Source organism: Oncorhynchus tshawytscha, linkage group LG03 (genome assembly GCF_018296145.1).
Source record: "Oncorhynchus tshawytscha isolate Ot180627B linkage group LG03, Otsh_v2.0, whole genome shotgun sequence".
NCBI classification, from domain to species: domain Eukaryota; kingdom Metazoa; phylum Chordata; class Actinopteri; order Salmoniformes; family Salmonidae; genus Oncorhynchus; species Oncorhynchus tshawytscha.
Genome location: NC_056431.1, coordinates 62,493,964 through 62,516,132, shown reverse-complemented (window position 1 = coordinate 62,516,132; position 22,169 = coordinate 62,493,964). Strand labels below are relative to the sequence as shown.

At 45.9% G+C, this 22,169-nt stretch overlaps 2 protein-coding genes across 4 annotated transcripts in view; both read right to left on the bottom strand.

Annotated features, from left to right (window-relative positions):
* Window positions 1–2,605, bottom strand: part of LOC112241032 (MORC family CW-type zinc finger protein 3) — a 28,333-nt gene extending 25,728 nt beyond the window's left edge. Inside the window, exons 1-2 of the mRNA XM_024409223.2 lie at window positions 2,462–2,605; window positions 1,210–1,282 (exon numbers count right to left, since the gene is read on the bottom strand). Coding sequence (XP_024264991.1) covers window positions 1,210–1,282; window positions 2,462–2,500 — 112 coding nt within the window. The 5' untranslated portion in view covers window positions 2,501–2,605. The remainder of the gene's footprint in view (window positions 1–1,209; window positions 1,283–2,461) is intronic.
* A 7,421-nt stretch (window positions 2,606–10,026) lies between these two features.
* Window positions 10,027–22,169, bottom strand: part of LOC112241003 (protein dopey-2) — a 63,009-nt gene continuing 50,866 nt past the window's right edge. For all 3 annotated transcript variants that reach the window (XM_042319806.1, XM_024409217.2, XM_042319807.1), the window contains 11 exons: window positions 20,145–20,211; window positions 19,741–19,897; window positions 13,577–13,659; window positions 13,228–13,487; window positions 13,048–13,109; window positions 12,848–12,976; window positions 12,383–12,519; window positions 11,875–11,930; window positions 11,598–11,738; window positions 11,360–11,492; window positions 10,027–11,235 (listed from right to left, as the gene is read on the bottom strand). In XM_042319806.1, the coding sequence (XP_042175740.1) occupies window positions 10,993–11,235; window positions 11,360–11,492; window positions 11,598–11,738; window positions 11,875–11,930; window positions 12,383–12,519; window positions 12,848–12,976; window positions 13,048–13,109; window positions 13,228–13,487; window positions 13,577–13,659; window positions 19,741–19,897; window positions 20,145–20,211 (1,468 nt within the window). In that variant the 3' untranslated portion in view covers window positions 10,027–10,992. The remainder of the gene's footprint in view (window positions 11,236–11,359; window positions 11,493–11,597; window positions 11,739–11,874; window positions 11,931–12,382; window positions 12,520–12,847; window positions 12,977–13,047; window positions 13,110–13,227; window positions 13,488–13,576; window positions 13,660–19,740; window positions 19,898–20,144; window positions 20,212–22,169) is intronic.

Below are 22,169 nucleotides of genomic sequence, written 5' to 3'. Positions count from 1 at the left end.
GGGCCCTGGGAGTGTGGTGCCAGGAAAATACCCTCTCACTCAACGTCAACAAAAGAAGCTGATCGTGGACTTCAGGAAACAGCAGGAGGGAGCACCACCCTATCCACATCAACAGGACCGCAATGGAGAAGGTAGAAAGCTTCAAGTTCTTCAGTGTACACATCACAGACAAACTGAAATGATCCACCCACACAGACAGTGTGGTAAAAAAGGTGCAACAGCACCTCTTCAAGCTCAGGAGGCCAGGAGGCTGAAGAAATGTGGCTTGGCACCAACTCCTACAGATGCACAATTGAGAGAATCCTATCAAACTGTATCACCGCCTGGTACAGCAACTGCACCGCGCACAACCACAGGGCTCTCCAAAGGGTGGTGAAGTCTGCCCAATGCATCACCGGGGGCAAACTACCTGCCCTCCAGGGCACCTACAGCACCCGATGTCACAGGAAGGCCAAAAAGATCATCAAGGACAACCACCCGAGCCACTGCCTGTTCACCCCACTATTATCCAGAAGGAGAGGTCAGTACAGGTGCATCAAAGCTGGGACAGAGACTGAAAAACAGCTTCGATCTCAAGGCCATCGGACTGTTAAATAGTCACCACAAGCACCTTAGAGGCTGCTGCCCTATATACGTAGACTTGGATTCACTGGCCACTTTAATAATGTTTACATATTTTGCATTACTCATCTCATATGTATATACTGTATTCTATTGAATTCTATTCTACTGTCTCTTAGTCTATGCTGCTCCGACAATGCTCGTCCAAATATTTGTATATTTTCTTCATTCCTTTACTTTAGATTTGTGTATGTTGTTGTGAAATTGTTAGATATTACTTGTTAGTTACTGAACTGTTGGAGCTAGAAACACAAGCAATTCGCTACACCCGCAATAACATCTGCTAAATGTGTATGTGACCAATACAATTTGATTTATAGGTCTACCCCAAGGGGAAAAAGAAGACTCATCCATTAACACTGTGGTTATGGGAAAAGAATCCCATCCAAAAATGAGACACTCAGCAGGATAAAATAGGTCACAAAATGAGCGCAGAACATTGCCACAGAGTAGCCATTTTAACACCATGATGCTCAGTGATTGGATAGTAATGATTTAATGACTCACAGTTGGACACAACGATTGGACAAATATGACAGGTGACACAGGTAACTTGGCGACTGGACAGTAGGACTGATGATGACTCACCTATTAATTCAGCGATCGCGCTGAAGGGCCAGGTGTGGCTGGTGGAGTTTGTGTGGAGGAACTTGGGACAGAGCTGTTAAGGGAGGAGTAGAGTTAGCCTATGTTGATGACATTAAATGGATAAAATGTTGTATATTACCACCTCCTTCAGGAAGCATTATGTTAGGGCTACTCCATTCTCAAATGACTGACAACCCTTGATGTCCTGACTGACTAACCTACATGTGTCCATCCCCACATCATGTGAGTTTAAAGTGTGAAAAGCACACCCAATACTCACTGCCTTTACTCATCTCACACAAACCTCTCTCCATCTAAACACCCCCCCCCGTCAAACACACACGCCTGTAGATTCAGAAGCTTCCCCAAGCACAGCCCAGGGCACATGGAGAGGATAGTCTTAAAGGATCGTCTTAAATTAGATAAGATGCATGTCCGGGTCAATATGGTCATTCTTGGCTATATGGTGGTGAAGTTAAGCTATACATCTCGCACTTCTGACCTGTGCAAGGATGAAAATAGACACTATTTCCCCATTTGAATGGCATAGGATAATTGGATGCAGCAACAGCAACCATACTGTGACCGAGGAGTGGAATCACTGGGGTATATATTATAGCTATGAACTGGAGACAGCGTCCAAGATGGCCGACCGTTGTTTTCAACGTAATCTACTCACGTTCGCATACGCTGTTTCGTGGTGGTTGCCATCTGCTTTACAACGCCGTGAAAACACGCCCGTTAGGCAATCTGGCGCTTTGATTTGAACACAATTCAATCTCCCGGATTTCCGAATCTCTCGACGCAACTCGTTTTTGACAATAGTGGATGAGCGCCATTGGGCTACTCCGTGTGTGACACTGAAAAATATTGCACGTCACCACAACAACACCGCATGACATTAGATGAGGAGAAACGCCTCTACAAAGTATCTATTTTCCCCAAGTTCAGAAATAGTTCTGTATTTATCTAGCAAACGACAAGATAGAAATATCCAGCTCCGCTGGTCAAAAGATGTTCCATTTTGCATGGGGACTGGGGGTTATCAATATCGCACGCGCTAACGGCAATCAACATTCCCAAAGGATATTGGCTAGCTAGCTAACGTTAGCTAGCTCCAAAACACACATTACATTATGCGATTGAACCAACAAGACTATCACCATACTTCTAAGTTTACTGCACAGCAATTTACGTCTAGATACAAATTCCAACAGATTACAGATACTGTAAAATATCATAATATGCTTACCGCACTTAGAGGCACTCCTCTCTGTACTTGCGACGCCATCTTCTCCGAAATGCAGAAGGGGCGTGGTCAACATGCACAAGTCCAACGCTAGGGCACCGCCCAGCGGGACATGACCCCGCCCATAACATGCTGTTGGTGTGATAAGAATAACTGTTAATAATAATCTGTTTAATCACGAACCAATTTATATACATTTTAAAGAAAGACACTGGCATCTTAGTATGGTTAACACCTAACTCTCGAAGTCCTCCTGACTTCAGAGTCTGGAATGGTTCTTTGATGTTGTCGGCACAATGCGTCGATAATGAAGGAGGCTGTGCTATTACTGGTTGGCTCTCCACTGTGTCTTTCTCAGTCAAAGACCCACACGACACAGCCCCAAGCCCCACCCTTCCATTACAACTGTTGGATTTCAAATATTTGTTTGTATTATTATGTTTTATTGCATTACAGGACCATGGTACAAAACTATATACAAATATCACACGTAACAGAAAAGTAAATAATAAACAAAACCAGAGAGACACAGTAAAAGTATATTAAAGACAAGTTACATTTGGACAAATTCTGTAGACACTTATTTGATCATTTGGTATTTATATATTTTAAATCAAATAAAATTGTATTGGTCACATACACATGTTTAGCAGATGTTGTTGCGGGTGTGGCGAAATGCTTGTTATATAATATTGTAAATCAATCAGAAAAATATTGAAACTTATTTTCTTACCATAATAATTTTGTACCCACTTTTTCTCCCCAATTTCGATCTTGTCTCATCGCTGCAACTCCCCAACGGGCTCGGGAGGCGAAGGTTGAGTCATGCGTCCTCCGAAACATGACCATCCAGCCCACGCTAAGGATAGGACCCTTTTTCTCAATTTTCGCCTAAAATGACATACCCAAATCTAACTGCCTGTAGCTCAGGCATTGAAGCAACGAAATGCATATTCTTGATACCATTTGAAAGGAAACACTTTGAAGGCTGTGGAAATGTGAAATTAATGTAGGAGAATATAACACATTAGATCTGGTTAAAGAAAATACAAAGAAAAAATCATCCGTTTTTTTGAATTTTTTTTGTACCATCATCTTTGAAATGCAAGAGAGAGGCCCGAATGTATTATTCCAGCCCAGGCGCAATTTAGATTTTGACCACTAGATGGCAGCAGTGTATGTGCAAAGTCTTCGACTGATCCAATTAATTTTTGTTCAAAGACTGCCCAAATGTGCCAAATCGGTTTAGTAATAACTTTCAAGTTCATAACTGTGCACTCTCCTCAAACAATAGCATGGTATTCCTTCACTTTAATAGCTACTGTACATTGGACAGTGCAGTTAGATTAACAAGAATTTAAGCTTTCTGACAAAATCAGATATGTCTATGTCCTGGGAAAGGTTCTTCTTATTTACAACCTTATGCTATTCGCATTAGCCTACGTTAGCTCAACTGTCCCATGGGGGACACACCGATCCTGAAGAAAACACCCGCCCGCTTAACCTGGAAGCCAGCAGCACCAAGGTTAGCCTGCAGGTGCCCGACCCGCCACAAGGAGTCACTAGAGTTCAATGATCCAAGTAAAGCCCCTGGCCAAACCCTCCCCTAACACAGACGACGCTGAGCCAATTGTGCGCCGCTCTATGGGACTCCCGATCACGGCCAGTTGTGATACAGCCCGGGATCGAACCAGGGGCTGTAGTGATGCTGCGCCAATCCCCAGCCCCCATGAACTTCATGTTATGGATTTGAAATTCTCCCAATAAAATGAACAAATTCACAATGTATTGGCAGTCACTGTGCATGTATGTCAAATAAAAAATATGAAATTTGAAAATACTTACAGGTTTACCCATCTTATCACTAATATATATTTTCATATCTGTCCAAAATATTTCACTATGCAAGTAATCTCAAAATAAATGCTCTATAGTCTAATTTTCCAATTTTCAAAAGCTACATTCTTTTTCTACATGAATTACATATATAGAAATACGACTATTACAAGGATAACATCTGTGAAGGATCTTGTTAGAGACGTATCTTACTTTATTAGTTATCAAATATTTATATGAATTAGTCCACCAATTCACATCAAATGAAGGTGCCCATTTGGATTTTCAAATCCAAACTATGAGTATGGTTGTATTCCCACAGCTAGGGATTGCCTAAATAGGTATCTCCCCTGACGAGGGCCTGTCTTCAATACAGACTCCTTTTGTCATACTGTATTCCATATGAAGCATCCAGACCTTATGAAAGTTGTCCAGTATACCCTTAATATTGTAATAAATAAAATCTAGTAATACATAACTTGACATTGTGGGAGTATAAACAACTTACCGATTAATGGCAATGCATTTATTAGACGCTCTAAATGCTTGGTTACACTGTTTCTTCAGATAACAGTTTGCAGTATCAACATTTCCAAACAAATAAAAACAGGAAGAAGGGAGAATCTGTAGACACCCAGAGAAAAAGAGAGGGATTGAGTACAAAGAACACACTCTTTGCCAGAATTCAGCCAGCCTTCACAAGACCATAACAAATCCAAATACAGTTGAAGTCGGAAGTTTATATACACTTAGGTTGTTGGAGTCATTAAAACTAGGTTTTCAACCACTCCACAAATGTCTTGTTAACAAACTATAGTTTGGCAAGTCGGTTAGGACATCTACTTTGTGCATGACACAAGTAATTTTTTCAACAATACAAACAGATTATTTCACTTACAATTCACTGTATCACAATTCCAGTGGGTCAGAAGTTTACATGCACTAAGTTGACTGTGCCTTTAAACAGCTTGCAAAAATCCAGAAAATGATGTTATGGCTTTAGAAGCTTCTGATAGGCTAATTGACATCATTTGAGTCAATTGGAGGTGTACCTGTGGATATATTTCAAGGCATACATTCAAACTCAGTGCCTCTTCGCTTGACATCATGGGAAAATCAAAAGAAATCAGCCAAGATCTCAGAAAAAAATTGTAGACCTCCACAAGTCTGCTTCATCCTTGGGAGCAATTTCCAAATGCCCGAAGGTACCACGTTCATCTGTACAAACAATAGTACGCAAGTATAAACACCATGGGACCACGCAGCCATCATACTGCTCAGGAAGGAGACGCATTCTGTCTCCTAGAGATGAACGTACTTTGGTGCAAAAAGTGCAAATCAATCCCAGAACAACAGCAAAGGACCTTGTGAAGATGCTGGAGGAAACAGGTAAAAAGTATCTATATCCACAGTAAAACGAGTCCTATATCGACATAACCTGAAAGGCCGCTTAGCAAGGAAGAAACCAACACTCCAAAACCACCATGAAAAAAGCCAGACTACGGTTTGCAACTGCACATGGGGACAAAGATTGTACTTTTTTGGATAAATGTCCTCTGGTCTGATGAAACAATAATATAACTGTTTGGCCATAATTACCATCATTATGTTTGGAGGAGAAAGGGGGATGCTTGCAAGGTGAAGAACACCATCCCAACTGTGAAGCACGGGTGTGGCAGCATCATGTTGTGGGGGTGCTCTGCTGCAGGAGGGACTGGTGCACTTCACAAAATAGATGGCATCATGACGGAGGAAAATTATGGATATATTGAACCAACATCTCAAGACATCAGTCAGGAAGTTAAAGCTTGGTCGCAAATGGGTCTTCCAAATGGACAATGACCCCAAGCATACTTCCAAAGTTGTGGCAAAATGGCTTAAGGACAACAAAGTCAAGGTATTGGAGTGGCCATCACAAAGTCCTGACCTCAATCCTATAGAAAATGTGTGGGCAGAACTGAAAAGCGTGTGTGAGCAAGGAGGCCTACAAACCTGACTCAGTTACACCAACTCTGTCAGGAGGAATGGGCCAAAATTCACCCAACTTATTGTGGGAAGCTTGTGGAAGGCTACCTGAAACGTTTGACCCAAGTTAAACCATTTAAAGGCAATGCTACCAAATACTAACTGAGTGTATGTAAACTTCTGACCCACTGGGAATGTGATGAAATAAATAAAATCTGAAATAAATCATTCTCTCTACTATTATTCTGACATTTCACATTCTTAAAATAAAGTGGTGATCCTAACTGACCTAAGACAGTGAATTTTTACTCTGATTAAATGTCAGGAATTGTGAAAAACTGAGTTTACATGTATTTGGCTGAGGTGTTTGCAAACTTCTGACTTCAACTGTATGTCCCCTTTTGTGTTTTAAACCTCCAGCAGAGGAATGATTTTTGTGTGCATGTTATTCAGTTTCACTGGAATATAGTAGGTTCTATGGATGGTCTTAAACTACAGCAATGTATGTCTGAGATGATATGAACATGACTGGGCATTCAAACATATCTGTACCTATTCATCATCATCAATAGCTTCTACCAGGTCTTCATCACATTTTTTTACATGTTTTGTGTCACCAGGAAAAGTTTCTATCAACCCTTGTTACAGTTTGGAAATCAACTTTGGAGGTTTGTGAGACTGTCTTAAAATAGCATCTGGCTTGACCAGTGTTTGCTGCCCAGAGAGAATAAAGTGCTGTATCAAAAATTCACCTCACCTCCATCACAGACTTCCCTGGCTGCCTAACCCTGCTGAGACCCCTGTCACCATCTGATCCTCCTACAGTAAAGCATGACAAAGAATTGCCTTATACAATATATTATCCAAGAATAAAATCAATGGTTCAATATTGGAAATTACCATTATTTCCAGATCTCAGACTGAAGCTTTAATCTTAAACTGCTGTACTGTAGCTACTGTAGGTCTACCCATCAATTCAATAACTTTGTATCATTCAATGATATTGTTAATAAACTGCTAAATTTACCTGAGCTCAGTAGACTGGTCTTCCCTGGCTGTCTGATCCAGCTGGGAACCCTGTCACCGTCTGATCCTGCTAAGGCATGATGAGCATAGTGTTGTGTTGGCCTACTGACTGCACTAGAAGGCTGCATCCCCGCGGGATCCCTGCGAGAGCTGCTGGTCCCAACAGAGATCATTGTGGCACTGTCAGCATTTTCAATGCTGTGGACAGGAGCGGGCGGTCAGACAGAGATCATTGTGACACGGTCAGGGCGGACGGTCAGACAGAGATCATTGTGGCACGGTCAGCATTTTCTATGCTGTGGACAGGAGTGGGCGGTCAGACAGAGATCATTGTGACACGGTCAGGGCGGACGGTCAGACAGAGATCATTGTGGCACGGTCAGCATTTTCTATGCTGTGGACAGGAGCGGGCGGTCAGACAGAGATCATTGTGACACGGTCAGGGCGGACGGTCAGACAGAGATCATTGTGACACGGTCAGGGCGGACGGTCAGACAGAGATCATTGTGACACGGTCAGGGCGGACGGTCAGACAGAGATCATTGTGACACGGTCAGGGCGGACGGTCAGACAGAGATCATTGTGGCACGGTCAGCATTTTCAATGCTGTGGACAGGGGAGGGCGGTCAGACAGAGATCATTGTGGCACGGTCAGCATTTTCTATGCTGTGGACAGGAGCGGGCGGTCAGACAGAGATCATTGTGACACGGTCAGGGCGGACGGTCAGACAGAGATCATTGTGGCACGGTCAGCATTTTCTATGCTGTGGACAGGGGAGGGCGGTCAGACAGAGATCATTGTGGCACGGTCAGCATTTTCTATGCTGTGGACAGGGGAGGGCGGTCAGACAGATCATTGTGGCACGGTCAGCATTTTCTATGCTGTGGACAGGAGCGGGCGGTCAGACAGAGGACTTTGGGATGAAAATATTTTTGTTGTAAATCAGATTATTTTGAAACTGTCCTCTTTCTGCTTTGCATGTGTTGGCCTACATATTGTATTAAAAACACATTTTTTTGCATTATTCACACACTCAGAATTCACTGCTTCAACTTCAGTATCCTACCTCTCCTAGTTGGACATGAGAGTTCAAGTACGCCTAGCATGTGTGGTCTCAATGAAATAGAGTAGGCTGCCTACACGGACGGAGAATCCCATAGCAGTTAACTTGAATATGAAATTAACTTAAAATATGATTTTACTGTAGTTTACTACTGCGTGTGTAAATACATTTTGATAATGGAAAGAAGTGAAGGGCGCTCACAACCAACGTGAGTCGAAGTACAAAAACACAAAAAAAAAAATCATAATTGAAATTGAAAAGGCACAACACATAGGTTGGGCTACTATGGTGAGCGAGCGTCGCCCCTTCTCGTTTTCAATAAGTATTGATTACCCATTTATAGGTCTCTGCCTGCAAATCGTCCTTCAAGGTAGGCAATATCCAATAGACCTATGCAAAACTTAGCATGTGTAGCTGTCATCGTTCTTGCTGCTTCTAAGTGGTGACTCACTTTTTTAGCAAAAAATAAACAATTTCAGTTTTGTGTTATGTTGGCATTAATACGTGTCAAATATCAGTTTGAAAACACTGTAAAAAAATCTAATAATCATTGAGTTAATAAAGCCTCATACAAACATGGTCTCTTTTTTTTCTTTCTTGAGTAAGGCAGCTCCAAAATGTTGAAGTTTCAGCCTAGCTCAGTGCTTTCTGTGGTGGTGGGGCAGCCAGTGGAAAATACAGAGGGTAGGAGTTGGTAACGTTCTTTAGTTCCGCCATGATTGGCTCAGTGTTCTGTCACTCATGGGGACACTACATCACTGCAAAATCTACTGGGAGAGCTCGGAAATTCAAGCCGGTTGGGTGCTGCCACAGAGTTACATTAGAAGTGCCACTCCAAGAAGGCTCAAGGTCTTTGGCCACAGATAAATTAACGTCAAATCACGTTATATCTACAGTAGCCTTGATTGAACTGACGGGATGAAACATTAGCTAACGTTGCATGTCAGTTGCAATACTAGCTCAGCACTGTGAATAAACACTAGTTTCATTTTTTTCTGTTAAGTTAAACAGCAGTTACCTTGCCAGGAACATCAGTCAACTAATCAACACAATCAATGGGGGGGCCATGAAAGGCCAGGGCTCCTGGGCACGTGCCCTGCATGCCTAGTCGACATGCACGTTTAGATAGCTGGCTTAACTAAATACCAATCGAAAAATAGTTAGATGGCATGGCTAATTGAGTGACTGACATAAGAAACCAAATTTGGAAATTGCACCAGGTGTATTCTACTATTCTTACAGTCAATAGTAAGTTGAGACCCTGACTGAGTTACAAAACAAACATATTTTTGGTGGGTTGGAGGCCCTAAGCGAAAGCTTATGTCACTTATGCCTTGAATTGCCATACTCTGCCTACTTCCATAATCACTTTAATATATAATTATTAGTGTGCATGTAAACTTACTCAAACCAAGATGGCAAAAAAACTAACATTTGAGAGAACCAAACCCATTGCACAATTTCTGATCAAATATTGCAATAACGGCCTTCTTTCCAGACCAGCATGGTTAAAGCTGTTCCTGCCCAGTAAGTCACTTGGGCCTCATCAGCCAGGCGACATGCATCTACCCAGAACACAAATCCCTGCCTCTCCAGATAAAGCTATAACACCTGCATACTTATGTTATTGACTCTTAGGGTTAGGTCTCTGAGGTTATCAAGCAAACATTCACAATATAAATTTTGAGCTCCATTTATTGAATCGTTCTTTAATATTGGTTTTTATTTACAGACCATAATATATTAATCCTGATATTAAAAAGTTATAATTTTCAGGAGGCCAGACATTCACATAATTTAGTTAAGCATTGAAATGTGAAGAACAAATCGATGATGAGCGGTAAGTCTAAACATTCCCCAAAACACTTAAAAACAGACAGAAGTCGAAGAGTTCCCTTGAATAAAATACCAAATTGACCCGCATGTTATTTTATTATATATCTAGAGGTTTTGCCATGTACACAAATCACATTCAATAATTTACCCACAAATAAAACTGCAACATCATGATTGATGACAAGCAGAGCTTTTGAAACATTTAAAACCAAACATCCTGTACTAAGAGCCTTAGAGTTCCCATAGTCACTGACCAGCAGGTATACTAACCTACTCCTGTCTCATTGGAATACATTACAGTCTGGCAGTCAGACAGACACAACTTGCTAATAGGAGGGAGGAGGTTTATGGAAAGCTTTGTAGAGCGATGGAATGGAATCAGCAGTCAGTACTGCTGTCACTCCCTTTGTTACAGTGGTACTTATTTTACAACCAGTATCACCTCTAAAAGCTACTGTAGCTAGCATCAGTATTACTTTAACTTTAAATCAGCACATTCAGACTTGTACTCAGAGAGCCCAATAACTACCACTCCGTTCCAGTTTGTGTCAGTTAATTCTAGATTATTTTAGAGTACCGATATCTCAAATGTAGAATATCCCATATAGACATGGAGTGTTCAGATTCAACCAAGTAAAGTAAACAATTCATCATTCAAAAGAACATCCCAAAAGATTGCCATTTAGCTGGCATACGCCTATAATAAAACATCGCTTTCAGCAGTTGTGGCCATTCTACAACATTCAATTGCTATAGTTCCAGTTGTCATTTCCTCAGCGCTCTAAGCTCTAGAACCTTGGTGCAGATCTAGCTCTCCATGGAGTCCAGGAACTCTCCCTCAGTGATGTGCTCCAGTCGCTTCAGGACTTGGTGGGCGTTGGCTGTGGGGTAGTCTGCCACAGGGTAGTCTGCAGGGCTGCTGGGTGATGTGCCCTGGAAGGAACAGCAGAGTGTATGGAGGAAGGGAACCAGCTGGGTGATGGAGGAGAGAGAGCGATGGGTGAGGAGGGGGATCTCCAGACGCTCCGTAGACGACTCGTCACTCAGCGCCTGGAATTATAGGACATGACATCAACAGAATGGGATGAGCAGATCGCACGATTGAGTCATGTTATCATAGTGACTATAAGAACACGAGTTCTCATGCTCTATAGTGTTGTTTGCATTCTCTTACCCCGTAGCGTTGGTGTAGAGCTTCTAGTACTTTGACAACATGGGGTTTGCACTCCAGCTCTCCCTCCAGGAGACCATTCTCTGGGCCACTGTAGCGGCTCATATCCACCTCTGGAACAAAGGCCCAGCGATACCTTGACACACACGCACAGACATGAGCAGAGAACATTTCATTGTAATCATGCTAAGCACAGCCTATACAGATGCTAAGCTGATATTAAGCAGTGTGAGGCACTCACATCTGAAAGAGGGGCATCTTCTCTGGGGGGAAGGCCAGGGCGGTGTCCAGGAACTTGCAGGCAGACAGGTACATGTCCAACTCTGGCTGGGGGAATGTCAATGGCCCAATCCCCATGGACCCACGTACCACTTTAGTCAGCCTGACAGAGAGAGGAAAAGAGGAGGGAGAACAAAGAAAGGGTGGTGATAGTTACATGAGAGACTGTCTCCTACATATTAGATAGATGGACAGATGTATTGATGCGTCTACAGTAGACTGAGTGATCATGGACTCACTTTGACACCTCTTTTTCTTCCGACAAGGCTTTCTCCAGACGAACAAATGTGTGAATCTGACAAACAAAGATCAAAGACACCATTAGAAGACAGGACTGGACAAACACTACCAAAGACTTTCTTTTGACATGCCACCTCCCCGCTGAAAACAATGTACATCGCTACAGTGTATACATGCATTGAAATTAGAAAATTAGGTCTGTGACGATATTTTCCATGGCAAAAAATAAAACACGAAGCAGACAAAACTCTTTGGTTGTTTAAAAACCTGCTGTATGTAAAATATTGTGTGATATAGCTTTGAAGATAAGCAAATGTGAATGAATGACAACATAATGATGTTTGTTTCAAACACTAGGGCTGTTTTCCTAAAGGAGTTAAGTGCGCTTCGTGATTTGTTTCCTTTCCATGATATACTAATGAGTATCATGATACTAGTTCCTTCCGGCCCTACAGGAAATCAACAGTGACAGGAAGTGATGTCATCAGGGTGGGGGTTGTTCCTCACCAGTTCTGTGACCATAATTGGCCAGAGGGAGGTGAGGTGCTGGGGGGAGATCCGCAGCATAAGAACACGGAACGTCAGAAACATCTGGGCAGAAACGGAGGGCGTTTGACCAATACGCAGAGCCTCTGTCAGCCGCTCTGAGGGAGAGGGGAGGAGGAGGAGAGAGGATAGGATACCCGCATTACATTATACTGTATATTAATAATTAATATTGGCCTTATAAAATGTTAATGTCACACACACTCATTATCCATCAAATGTGATGGTCTACACCAGTATTTCTAAATCCTGGCGCTCACACACTTCATTCAACTAATCAGATCCTCATCAATCCGGTGTGTGAGTGCTAAGGCAAAAACAAACAAAAAAGTAAACCCATTTGGGACCCCAGGAATGAGAAACTGGTCTACACACTTTGTCAATACACACAAATAAATGCCCAGAATACACAGAAAGCACACCCACCTTGGATGAGGGGCAGGTAGAGGTGGTACTGGTCTAACTCTCCACTGAACATGGCAAAGGCCTGACGCTTCAGTAACATGGGCTTCTGCTCTGCACTGGGGAACAGCTTCAGAGAACTGCTCTGCATGCCTGCAATACACACACACACACAGTTAACACACGCATAAATGCACTCACACACACACACCTACTCTACTTACTCATGAGGTCTTTGAACATGGTCTTCTCATGGGTCAGCAAGTGGTCGATGATGGCCCTCCAGCTAAAGAAACAGAGGTCAAACACAGTAATTTTCTTTTAACAATTTATTTTATAATATTGATTTGTCAATATTTACATGGCATGCACACACTTAAACACAAGCACAAACACAATCTTACTGGGGGGCACAGGAGACATCCATGGTGAAGAACAGAGGATCCATGTAGAGTTCGAAGGCCTCTTTTTTCCAGGCCCTCTTGGTATAGGCGTACCCACTCAGATTGCTCAGGAGCTGGGCACCTGCCCCGAAACTGGGCATGTTGTAGGCACTGTGGTTCTTCAGGTAGGGGAAGACGTAGTACATGAGGCGAGAGATGAGAGGGACGGCTTTCTCCTTCTCATCACTGCGATACACCATGTCCAGAAGAGGGGCTAGAACCTGCAGAGGAGGAGGGTCTGTCAGAAATAGAAACACATACATAGGCATGAGAGCAATAGGTGCACAGATCCACACACGGACACACCTACCTCTGCCAATAGCGCAAGGGCTTGTACACTGTACACAGAGGGGGCTGAGGAAGACACCATAGTGCTGGCCTGAGCTTCAGAGTCTGGAGAAAAGAAAGGAAAGGAAAGAAGGAGATGGGAACAGAAGGGAGTTGTTAATCATGAATATGTATGACTTTCTTCTCCAGTGCCCGCCCTGAGGGCCGACCCAAGGCTTAACCTCCTCATGGTAGCGGGAAGGATCTCCATCTCATCCTTCAGGCCACATCCTGGGTGCACAGCTCCCAGTGACGCAGCAGGGCACTTAGTTCCACTACTGGGGACCGGTTGACATGGGTAACACCAGAGGGGAGGCACTTTTGTGAGAATAGTGTCCTCTTTCCTCACTGGACCATTACACTGGGGGACATAATGTTGTGAGGAAGTGCCGTGTTTCCATGGTTACAGTATAAGTCTGTGGTCTCTCTCAGTCCACTCTAATGTAGACCTGAAGAGAACAGAGGAGAGGATGGAGAGGAGACTGTTGGTCGAGGTGGGCCCTCTTGCGTTTCTCAACTAATGATGTAGAACGTGCACTCTGTGCCGGGGTTTGGTTGCCATGGTTACCGAGGAGCATGTCCTGAGGGTTAAGGAAAGGGGTGTCAAACTCATTCCATGGAGGGTTTAGTGTCCGAGGGTTTTTGGTATTTCCTTTCAATTAAGACCTAGATAACCAGGTGTGGGGAGTTATTTACTAATTACTGACCTTAATTCATCAATTAAATACAAGTGAGGAGTGAAAACCCGCAGACCAGAGCTTCCCAAACTCAGTCCTCGTGACCCCAAGGGGTGCATGCTTTGTTTTTTGCCCTAATACTAGACTACTGATTCAAACCATCAAAGCTTGATTATTATTTGAATCAGCTGGGTAGTGCTAGGACGTAAACCAAAACGTGCACCCCTTGGGGTCCTGAGGATAGAGTTTGGGAAGCCCTGCCGCAGACACTAGGCCCTCCATGGAAAGAGTTTGACACGTGGTTAAGGAGATTAGCAGCTCTGATGTCAGAGTCTATCTAAAAGATAGCAAAGGAGTCAGGCGCAGGACACAGATAAGAGTAACAATCACTGATTTACTCAATCCAAAACGTAACAAAATCCCATTCCAAACAAGGACAAAACAGGACTCAAAGAACACACCGGAATACACGAAAGACAATCACGCACAAAACAGAAAGGGAAACCAGAGGGTTAAATAAGGAACATAATTATGAGATGGGAACCAGGTGTGTAAAACAGACAAAACAAAAGGAAAAATTAAACATGGATCGGTGGTGGCTAGAAAGCCAGTGACGTCAACCGCCGAACACCGCCCGAATAAGGAGAGGGAACAATTTCGGTGGAAGTCGTGACAGCACCCCCCCATTGACGCGTGGCTCCAGCAGCGCGCCGACACCAGCCTCGGGGACGACCCGGGGGATGAGACGCAGGGCGATCTGGATGGAGTCGGTGAAATTCCTGGAGTAACGATGGGTCCAAGATGTCACCCACCGGTACCCAGCATCTCTCCTCTGGGCCATACCCCTCCACGAGGTACTGAAGGCCTCTCGCCCGACGCCTTGAGTCCATGATGGCTCGCACTGTATACGCCGGGGCCCCCTCGATGTCCAGAGGGGGCAGAGGAACCTCCTGCACCTCAGACTGCTGGAGCGGACCAGCCACCACCAGCCTGAGGTGAGACACATGGAACGAGGGGTTAATACGGTAATCAGGGGGAGCTGTAACCGATAGCAAACCTTGTTCAGTCTCCTCAGGACTTTGAATGGCCCCACAAACCGCGGACCCAGCTTCCGGCAGGGCAGGTGAAGGGGCAGGTTTCGGGTCGAGAGCCAGACCCGATCCCCCGGTGCATACACCGGGGCCTCACTGCGGTGGCGGTCGGCACTCATCTGCCGCCTGATGGCCCTTTGCAGACGCACATGGGCAGCGTCCCATGTCTCCTCTGAGTGCCAAAACCATTAATCCACCGCAGGAGCCTCGATCTGGCTCTGATGCCATGGTGCCAGGACCGGCTGGTAACCTAGCACACACTGAAAAGGTGACAGGTTAGTGGAGGAGTGGCAGAGGGAATTTTGAGCCATCTCTGCCCAGGGGAGAAACACCGCCCACTCCCCCGGCCAGTCCTGGCAATAGGACCGCAGAAACCTACCCACCTCCTGGTTGACTCTGTCCACCTGCCCGTTGCTCTCGGGGTGAAAACCTGAGGTAAGGCTGACCGAGACCCCCAGGCGCTCCATAAACGCCCTCCAGACTTTAGAAGTGAATTGGGGACCCCGATCAGAAACTATATCCTCAGGCACCCCGTAGTGCCGGAATACGTAGGTGAACAAGGCCTCCACAGTCTGTAGAGCCGTAGGGAGACCGTGCAAAGGAAGGAGACAAGGATCGTGGTGTTACCCCGCGAGGGAGGAAGATCCGTCAGGAAATCCACCGAGAGGTGTGACCACGGTCATTGTGGAAGGGGAAGGGGTTGTAATTTCCCTCAGGGCACGTGTCTAGGTGCCTTGCACTGTGTGCACACCGAACAGGAGGACACATAAACCCTCAGGTCCTTGGCTAACGTGGGCCACCAGTACTTCCCAGCAAGACAGCGCACTGTCCGACCGATGCCAGGATGACCAGAGGAGGGTGAAGTGTGGGCCCAACAGATTAAACGATGGCGGACATCGATCGGAACATTCTTATGCCCAACCGGACACTGGGTAGGAGTGGGCTCTGAACGTGACGCCCGTTCTATGTTTGCGTCCAGCTACCACTGGTGCCACCAGGCAAGAGGCTGGAATAATGGGAGCGGGATCTGCGGACCACTCCTCTGTGTCATACATCCGGGACAGTGCATCTGCCTTAACGTTCTGGGAACGTGGTCTGTAGGAGAGGGTGAAAGAAAAGCGGGTGAAAAACATGGCCCAACTTGCCTGGCAATGGTTCAGTCTCCTCGCTGCTCGAATGTACTCCAGATTGCAGTGGTCTGTCCAAATGAGAAAAGGGTGTCTGGGCCCCTCAAGCCAATGTCTCCACGCTTTCAGAGCCTTGACAACAGCCAACAACTCCCGGTCCCCCACATCATAGTTTTGCTCCGCCGGGCTGAGCTTCTTCGAAAATAATGCACAGGGACGGAGCTTTAGTGGCGTACCAGAGGACTGAGACAGCACAGCCCCTATCCCTGCCTCGGACGCGTCCACCTCAACTATGAACGCTAAGGAGGGATCAGGATGAGCCAACACGGGAGCCGAGGTAAACAGAGCCTTCAGGTGACCAAAAGCCCTGTCCACTGCAGTCGCACCGGTCCCCCCTTTTGCAGTGAGGTAATGAGAGCCGCTACCTGACCAAAACCCCGGATAAACCTCCGGTACTAGTTGGCAAACCCTAAAAACCGCTGCACCTCCTTTACCGTGGTTGGAGTCGGCCAATTACGCACGGCTGAAATGCGGTCATTCTCCATCTCCACCCCTGATGTGGAAAAGCGGTACCCTGTTGGAAGAACAGACATTTTTCAGCCTTGACGTACAGGTCATGCTCCAACAGTTGACCAAGCACTCTGCGTACCAGGGACACATGCTCGGCGCGTGTAGCGGAGTATATTAGAATGTTATCTATATACACCACTACACCCTGCCCGTGCAGGTCCCTGAAAATCTCACCTACAAAGGATTGGAAGACGGCATGACGAGGTACTCATAACGCCCAGAAGTGGTGCTAAATGCTGTCTTCCACTCATCTCCCGCCCGGATACGCACCAGGTTGTAAGCGCTCCTGAGGTCCAATTTTGTGAAGAAGTGCGCCCCGTGTAATGACTCGGTCATACTGGCTATGAGCGGTAGCGGGTAACTGTATTTTACCGTGATCTTATTTAAACTTCGATAATCAATACACGGACGTAAACCTACATCCTTCTTCTTCACAAAAAAGAAACTTGAGGAGACAGTTGAGATGGAAGGCCGAATGTATCCCTGTCCCAGAGATTCGGTGACATACGTCTCCATCGCCGCCGTCTCCTCCTGTGACAGAGGATACACTTGACTTCTGGGAAGTGCAGCTTCTACCAAGAGATCTATCGCACAATCCCCCTGTCGATGGGGTGGTAATTGAGTCGCCTTCTTCTTACAGAAAGCGAATGCCAAATCGGCATATTCGGGGGGAATGTGCATTGTGGAGACCTGGTTTGGACCTTCCACCATAGTGGCACCTAAGGAAACCCCTACACACCTCCCTGAGCACTGACGGGACTATCCCTTGAGAGCCCTCTGTTGCCACGAAATAGTGGGATCTTGCGAAGCCAACCAGGGAATCCCCAACACAACAGGGAACGCAGGGGAGTCGATTAGGAAGAGACTAACTTGCTCCCTATGACTCTCCTGCGTTATCATAGTGAGCGGAGCTGTGACCTCCCTAATTAGCCCCGACCCCAAAGGACGACTGTCTAAGGCATGTATAGAGAAGGGAACATCAACAGACACAATAGGGATCCCTAATCTCATAGCAAAGGAACGGTTGATAAAGTTCCCAGCTGCGCCTGAATCTACTAGTGCCTTATGCTGGGAACGCGGGGAAAACTCAGGAAATTCTATCGACAACCACGTGTGCAACAGGGAGCTCTGGGTCAGTCGGGTGCCTACTCACCTGGGATGATCCACCAGCACTCCGCCTGCTGCCTCTACCTCCTGGGGAACCCCCCCAGCACTGACCAGCAGTGTGCCCTCTGCGGCCACAGTTGGTGCAGGGAATGGTCCCCCCCTCCGGTCCCCCTCATTGCAGCGCCTCCCAACTTCATAGGCGTTGGATCAGGAGCGCTGGGGGATGGAACTGACGGACCCCGATCAGGACGTCCGCGGGAGGCCAACAGGTTATCCAACCGGACCAATAGGTCCACCAGCTGGTCCAGTGTAAGGGTGGTGTCCCTGCAGGCAAGCCCCCGACGAACGTCCTCTTGTAAGCTACACCTGTAGTGATCGATCAGGGCCCGCTCATTCCATCCCGCTCCGGCCGCCAGAGTTCTAAAGTCCAGCGCAAAATCTTGAGCGCTCCTCATCCCCTGACGTAGATGAAATAGGCGTTCCTCCACCGCTCTTCCCTCCGGGGGATAATCGAATACTGCCCAGAAATGGTGGGCGAACTCCTCATAATCATCCAACATCTGACATTCCCTGCCCCAGATGGCGTTGGCCCATTCCAGGGCTTTACCGGTCAGACAGGAGAGGAGGGCGCTCACTCTCTTGCGTCCTGAAGGAGCTGGCCGGACAGATCCCAGGTAGAGCTCCAGCTGGTGTAGGAACCCCTGACACCCAGCAGCTGTCCCATCAAACGCCCTCAGGAGCGAGAGCTGAATCCCACTGGATTCTGATGACGGAGGTGGACATCACGGTAGGTAGTGGTGGAACCTGAGGAGACGACACAGGGTTCACGGGAAAACCCCCTCTCTCCCATCGGTCCATGGTTTGCAGCACACGATCCATGGCTGTACCCAGACTCTGCAGCATGGTCGCGTGCTGCTGAACGCGCTCCTCCATTTGAAGCGGAGGGCTGGCTGCACCTGCTGACTCCATGTATGTGGTGCGTGATTCTGTCAGAGTCTATCTAAAAGATAGCAAAGGAGTCAGGCGCAGGACACAGATAAGAGTAACAATCACTGATTTACTCAATCCAAAACATAACAAAATCCCGTTCCAAACAAGGACAAAACAGGACTCAAAGAACACACGAAAGACAATCACGCACAAAACAGAAAGGGAAACCAGAGGGTTAAATAAGGAACATAATTATGAGATGGGAACCAGGTGTGTAAAACAGACAAAACAAAAGGAAAAATCGGTGGCGGCTAGAAAGCTGGTGACGTCAACCGCCGAACGCCAACCGAACAAGGAGAGGGAACAACTTCGGTGGAAGTCGTGACATCTGACCCATTTTAAAGCCTAATGTACACCTTCCACTTCAAAATAACGTCAATTGAACATCCGCTTCCATCCGCAGCTCCTTGGAAAAGTGCCCTGGAAAAGTGCAAACATATACAGGAGTGGACGTTCGATATTGCATTTTTAGAGCGAACCTAGCATATGGTGCGGAAGCACAAGGTGGAAATTAGGCTTCAGTCTGTTCCTGATAGAAGCCAGGGATGTCTCCAGGTGTGTGTGTGTGTGTGTGTGTTTGGTTACCATAGAGGTCCAGGTTCAGTTCGATGGATGGCTCCTCGGTCTCAGGACACACCTGTGGCTGGTTCTTGACCTCTAGATTGCGGCTGAGCCAGCTGGTCTGTTCCAGAGATGACCCCGCCACCCCGCCCACCGCTTCCAGGATCTTCTGGGTCACTTCCTACAGGACATCAACATGGTAACCATCATTATCATGCATCTCACACTGTACCCTCTCAATCTTTCATTTTAATGAAACGTCCGGTCCTGCCCACACATTGCGGTGTGGACATGGGGGGACATGGGCGGACAGGAGCGGACGTTCGATATTGCATAATTTCATTCAATCGGACCTAGCAGATGGCGTGGAAGAGGAAGGTGTACATTAGGCTACAGCTAGGGCTGTGCTACTGTGCTCCATGTCTTACCTGCATGTCTCTAGTGTCCTTCTTATTGTCCAGGTTGGAGAGTCGGTTTACAAAGTCATTGAGGATCCTGTAGTAGGAGAGGAGAAAGATGCCTGTACAGCTATGGAGAAGTAGACTAGAGTGCAATAATATCTTGTTGATTCTGATACAGTAGCAAACCAAAGCATGTCTATTGATGTGGGGATGTACTACTTATGTTTGGAAATAACATTTACATTGTTTCAAACAACAGAGTGTGTTACGCTGGGAACAATGTCTACAGTAACAAATCAGTATGACCAGATGTATGCGCGCATGACTGTAAGGTGAGTTATTTGTGAACGAGTGCTGACGTCATTTCCTGTCACAACTTGTGGACTTGTTTATGTGCTGCTGTGCGTTTTGTTGCTAGTGTAACTTTGCTACCTGCCAACGTTACGTATTTTTTAAATTACCGTTTTATATTTTTATTTTTTCCCCTCGCTCAACTTTTTTCATTCAACTTTTTTACCCTGGACATGGTTCTACAGGACCTCCACCAGCTGAAGCTAAGTAGTAACATTAACATTATGCCTTCTAATTGCAGTCGCTGTACTCATAATATACAGGAGAACAAATCGCCTTATGGTGAGGATAGCCGTGCTGCAAGCCCAGCTTCAGACGCAATAGTTAGGTAAGGGTAATTTGCCCCCATAGGCAAGGCTCTAACTCCTCTAGCTCCACAAGGAGATAGGGTGCAGGCCAGGCAGCAGGCTGTGCCACCAATAAGTACAGATAGTAGTATAAATCCTCTCGCACAGTCCCTGCAGCCAGACAATTTTGTCATGGCTTCTGGAGGAAAATGCTGTAGGAATGCTCAACTGGTGTCGCTCATTCAGTCGACAGAAACTTTCAACCGGTTCTCCCATTAAGCAACGAGTCGGAGTCAGAGGCTGAGCCTTCTCTGGTCTCTCCTCCACACATTACGGGGTCTGAGACACCGAAGCCTCCCACCATTAGCTCTGACAAATTGAAAACCCTAGTTATTGGCGACTCCATTACCCGTAGTATTAGATTTAAAAAGAATCATCCAGCGATCATACACTGTTTACCAGGGGGCAGGGCTACCGACGTTAAGGCTAATCTGAAGATGGTGCTGGCTAAGGCTAAAACTGGTTAGTGTAGAGTATAGGGATATTGTTATCCACGTCGGCACCAACGATGTTAGGATGAAACAGTCAGCGGTCACCAAGCGCTACATAGCTTCAACCTGTAAATCAGCTGAAAGATGTGTTGACATCAAGTAATTGTCTCTGGCCCCCTCCCAGTTAGGGGGAGTGATGAGCTCTACAGCTGAGTCTCACAACTCAATCGCTGGTTGAAAACGTTTTTCTGCCCCTCCCAAAAGACAGAATTTGTAGATAAATTGGCCCCTTTTCTGGGACTCACCTACAAACAGGACCAAGCCTGGCCTGCTGAGGAGTGACAGACTCCATCCTAGCTGGAGTGGTGTTCTCATCTTATCTATGAACATAGACAGGGCTGTAACTCCTCTAGCTCCACAATGAGATAGAGTGCAGACCAGGCACCAAGCTGTTAGCCATCTTGCCAGCTTAGTGGAGTCTGCCACTAGCACAGTCAGTGTAGTCAGCTCAACTATCCCCATTGAGACCGTGTCTGTGCCTCGATCTAGGTTGGGCAAAACTAAACATGGCGGTGTTCGCCTTAGCAATCTCACTGGAATAAAGACCTCCTCCATTCCTGTCATTATTGAAAGAGATTGTGATACATAACATCTCAAAATAGGGCTACTTAATATTAGATCCCTCACTTCCAAGGAAGTTTTAGTCAATTAACTAATCACTGATCATGATCTTAATGTGGTTGGCCTGACTGAAGCATGGCTTAAGCCTGATGAATTTACTGTGTTAAATGAGGCTTCTCCTCCTGGATACACTAGTGACCATATCCCCCGCGCATCCCGCAAAGGCGGAGGTGTTGCTAACATTTACGATACCAAATTTCAATTTACAAAAAAAGAAAAGAAAAAAAAAGACTACGTTTTCG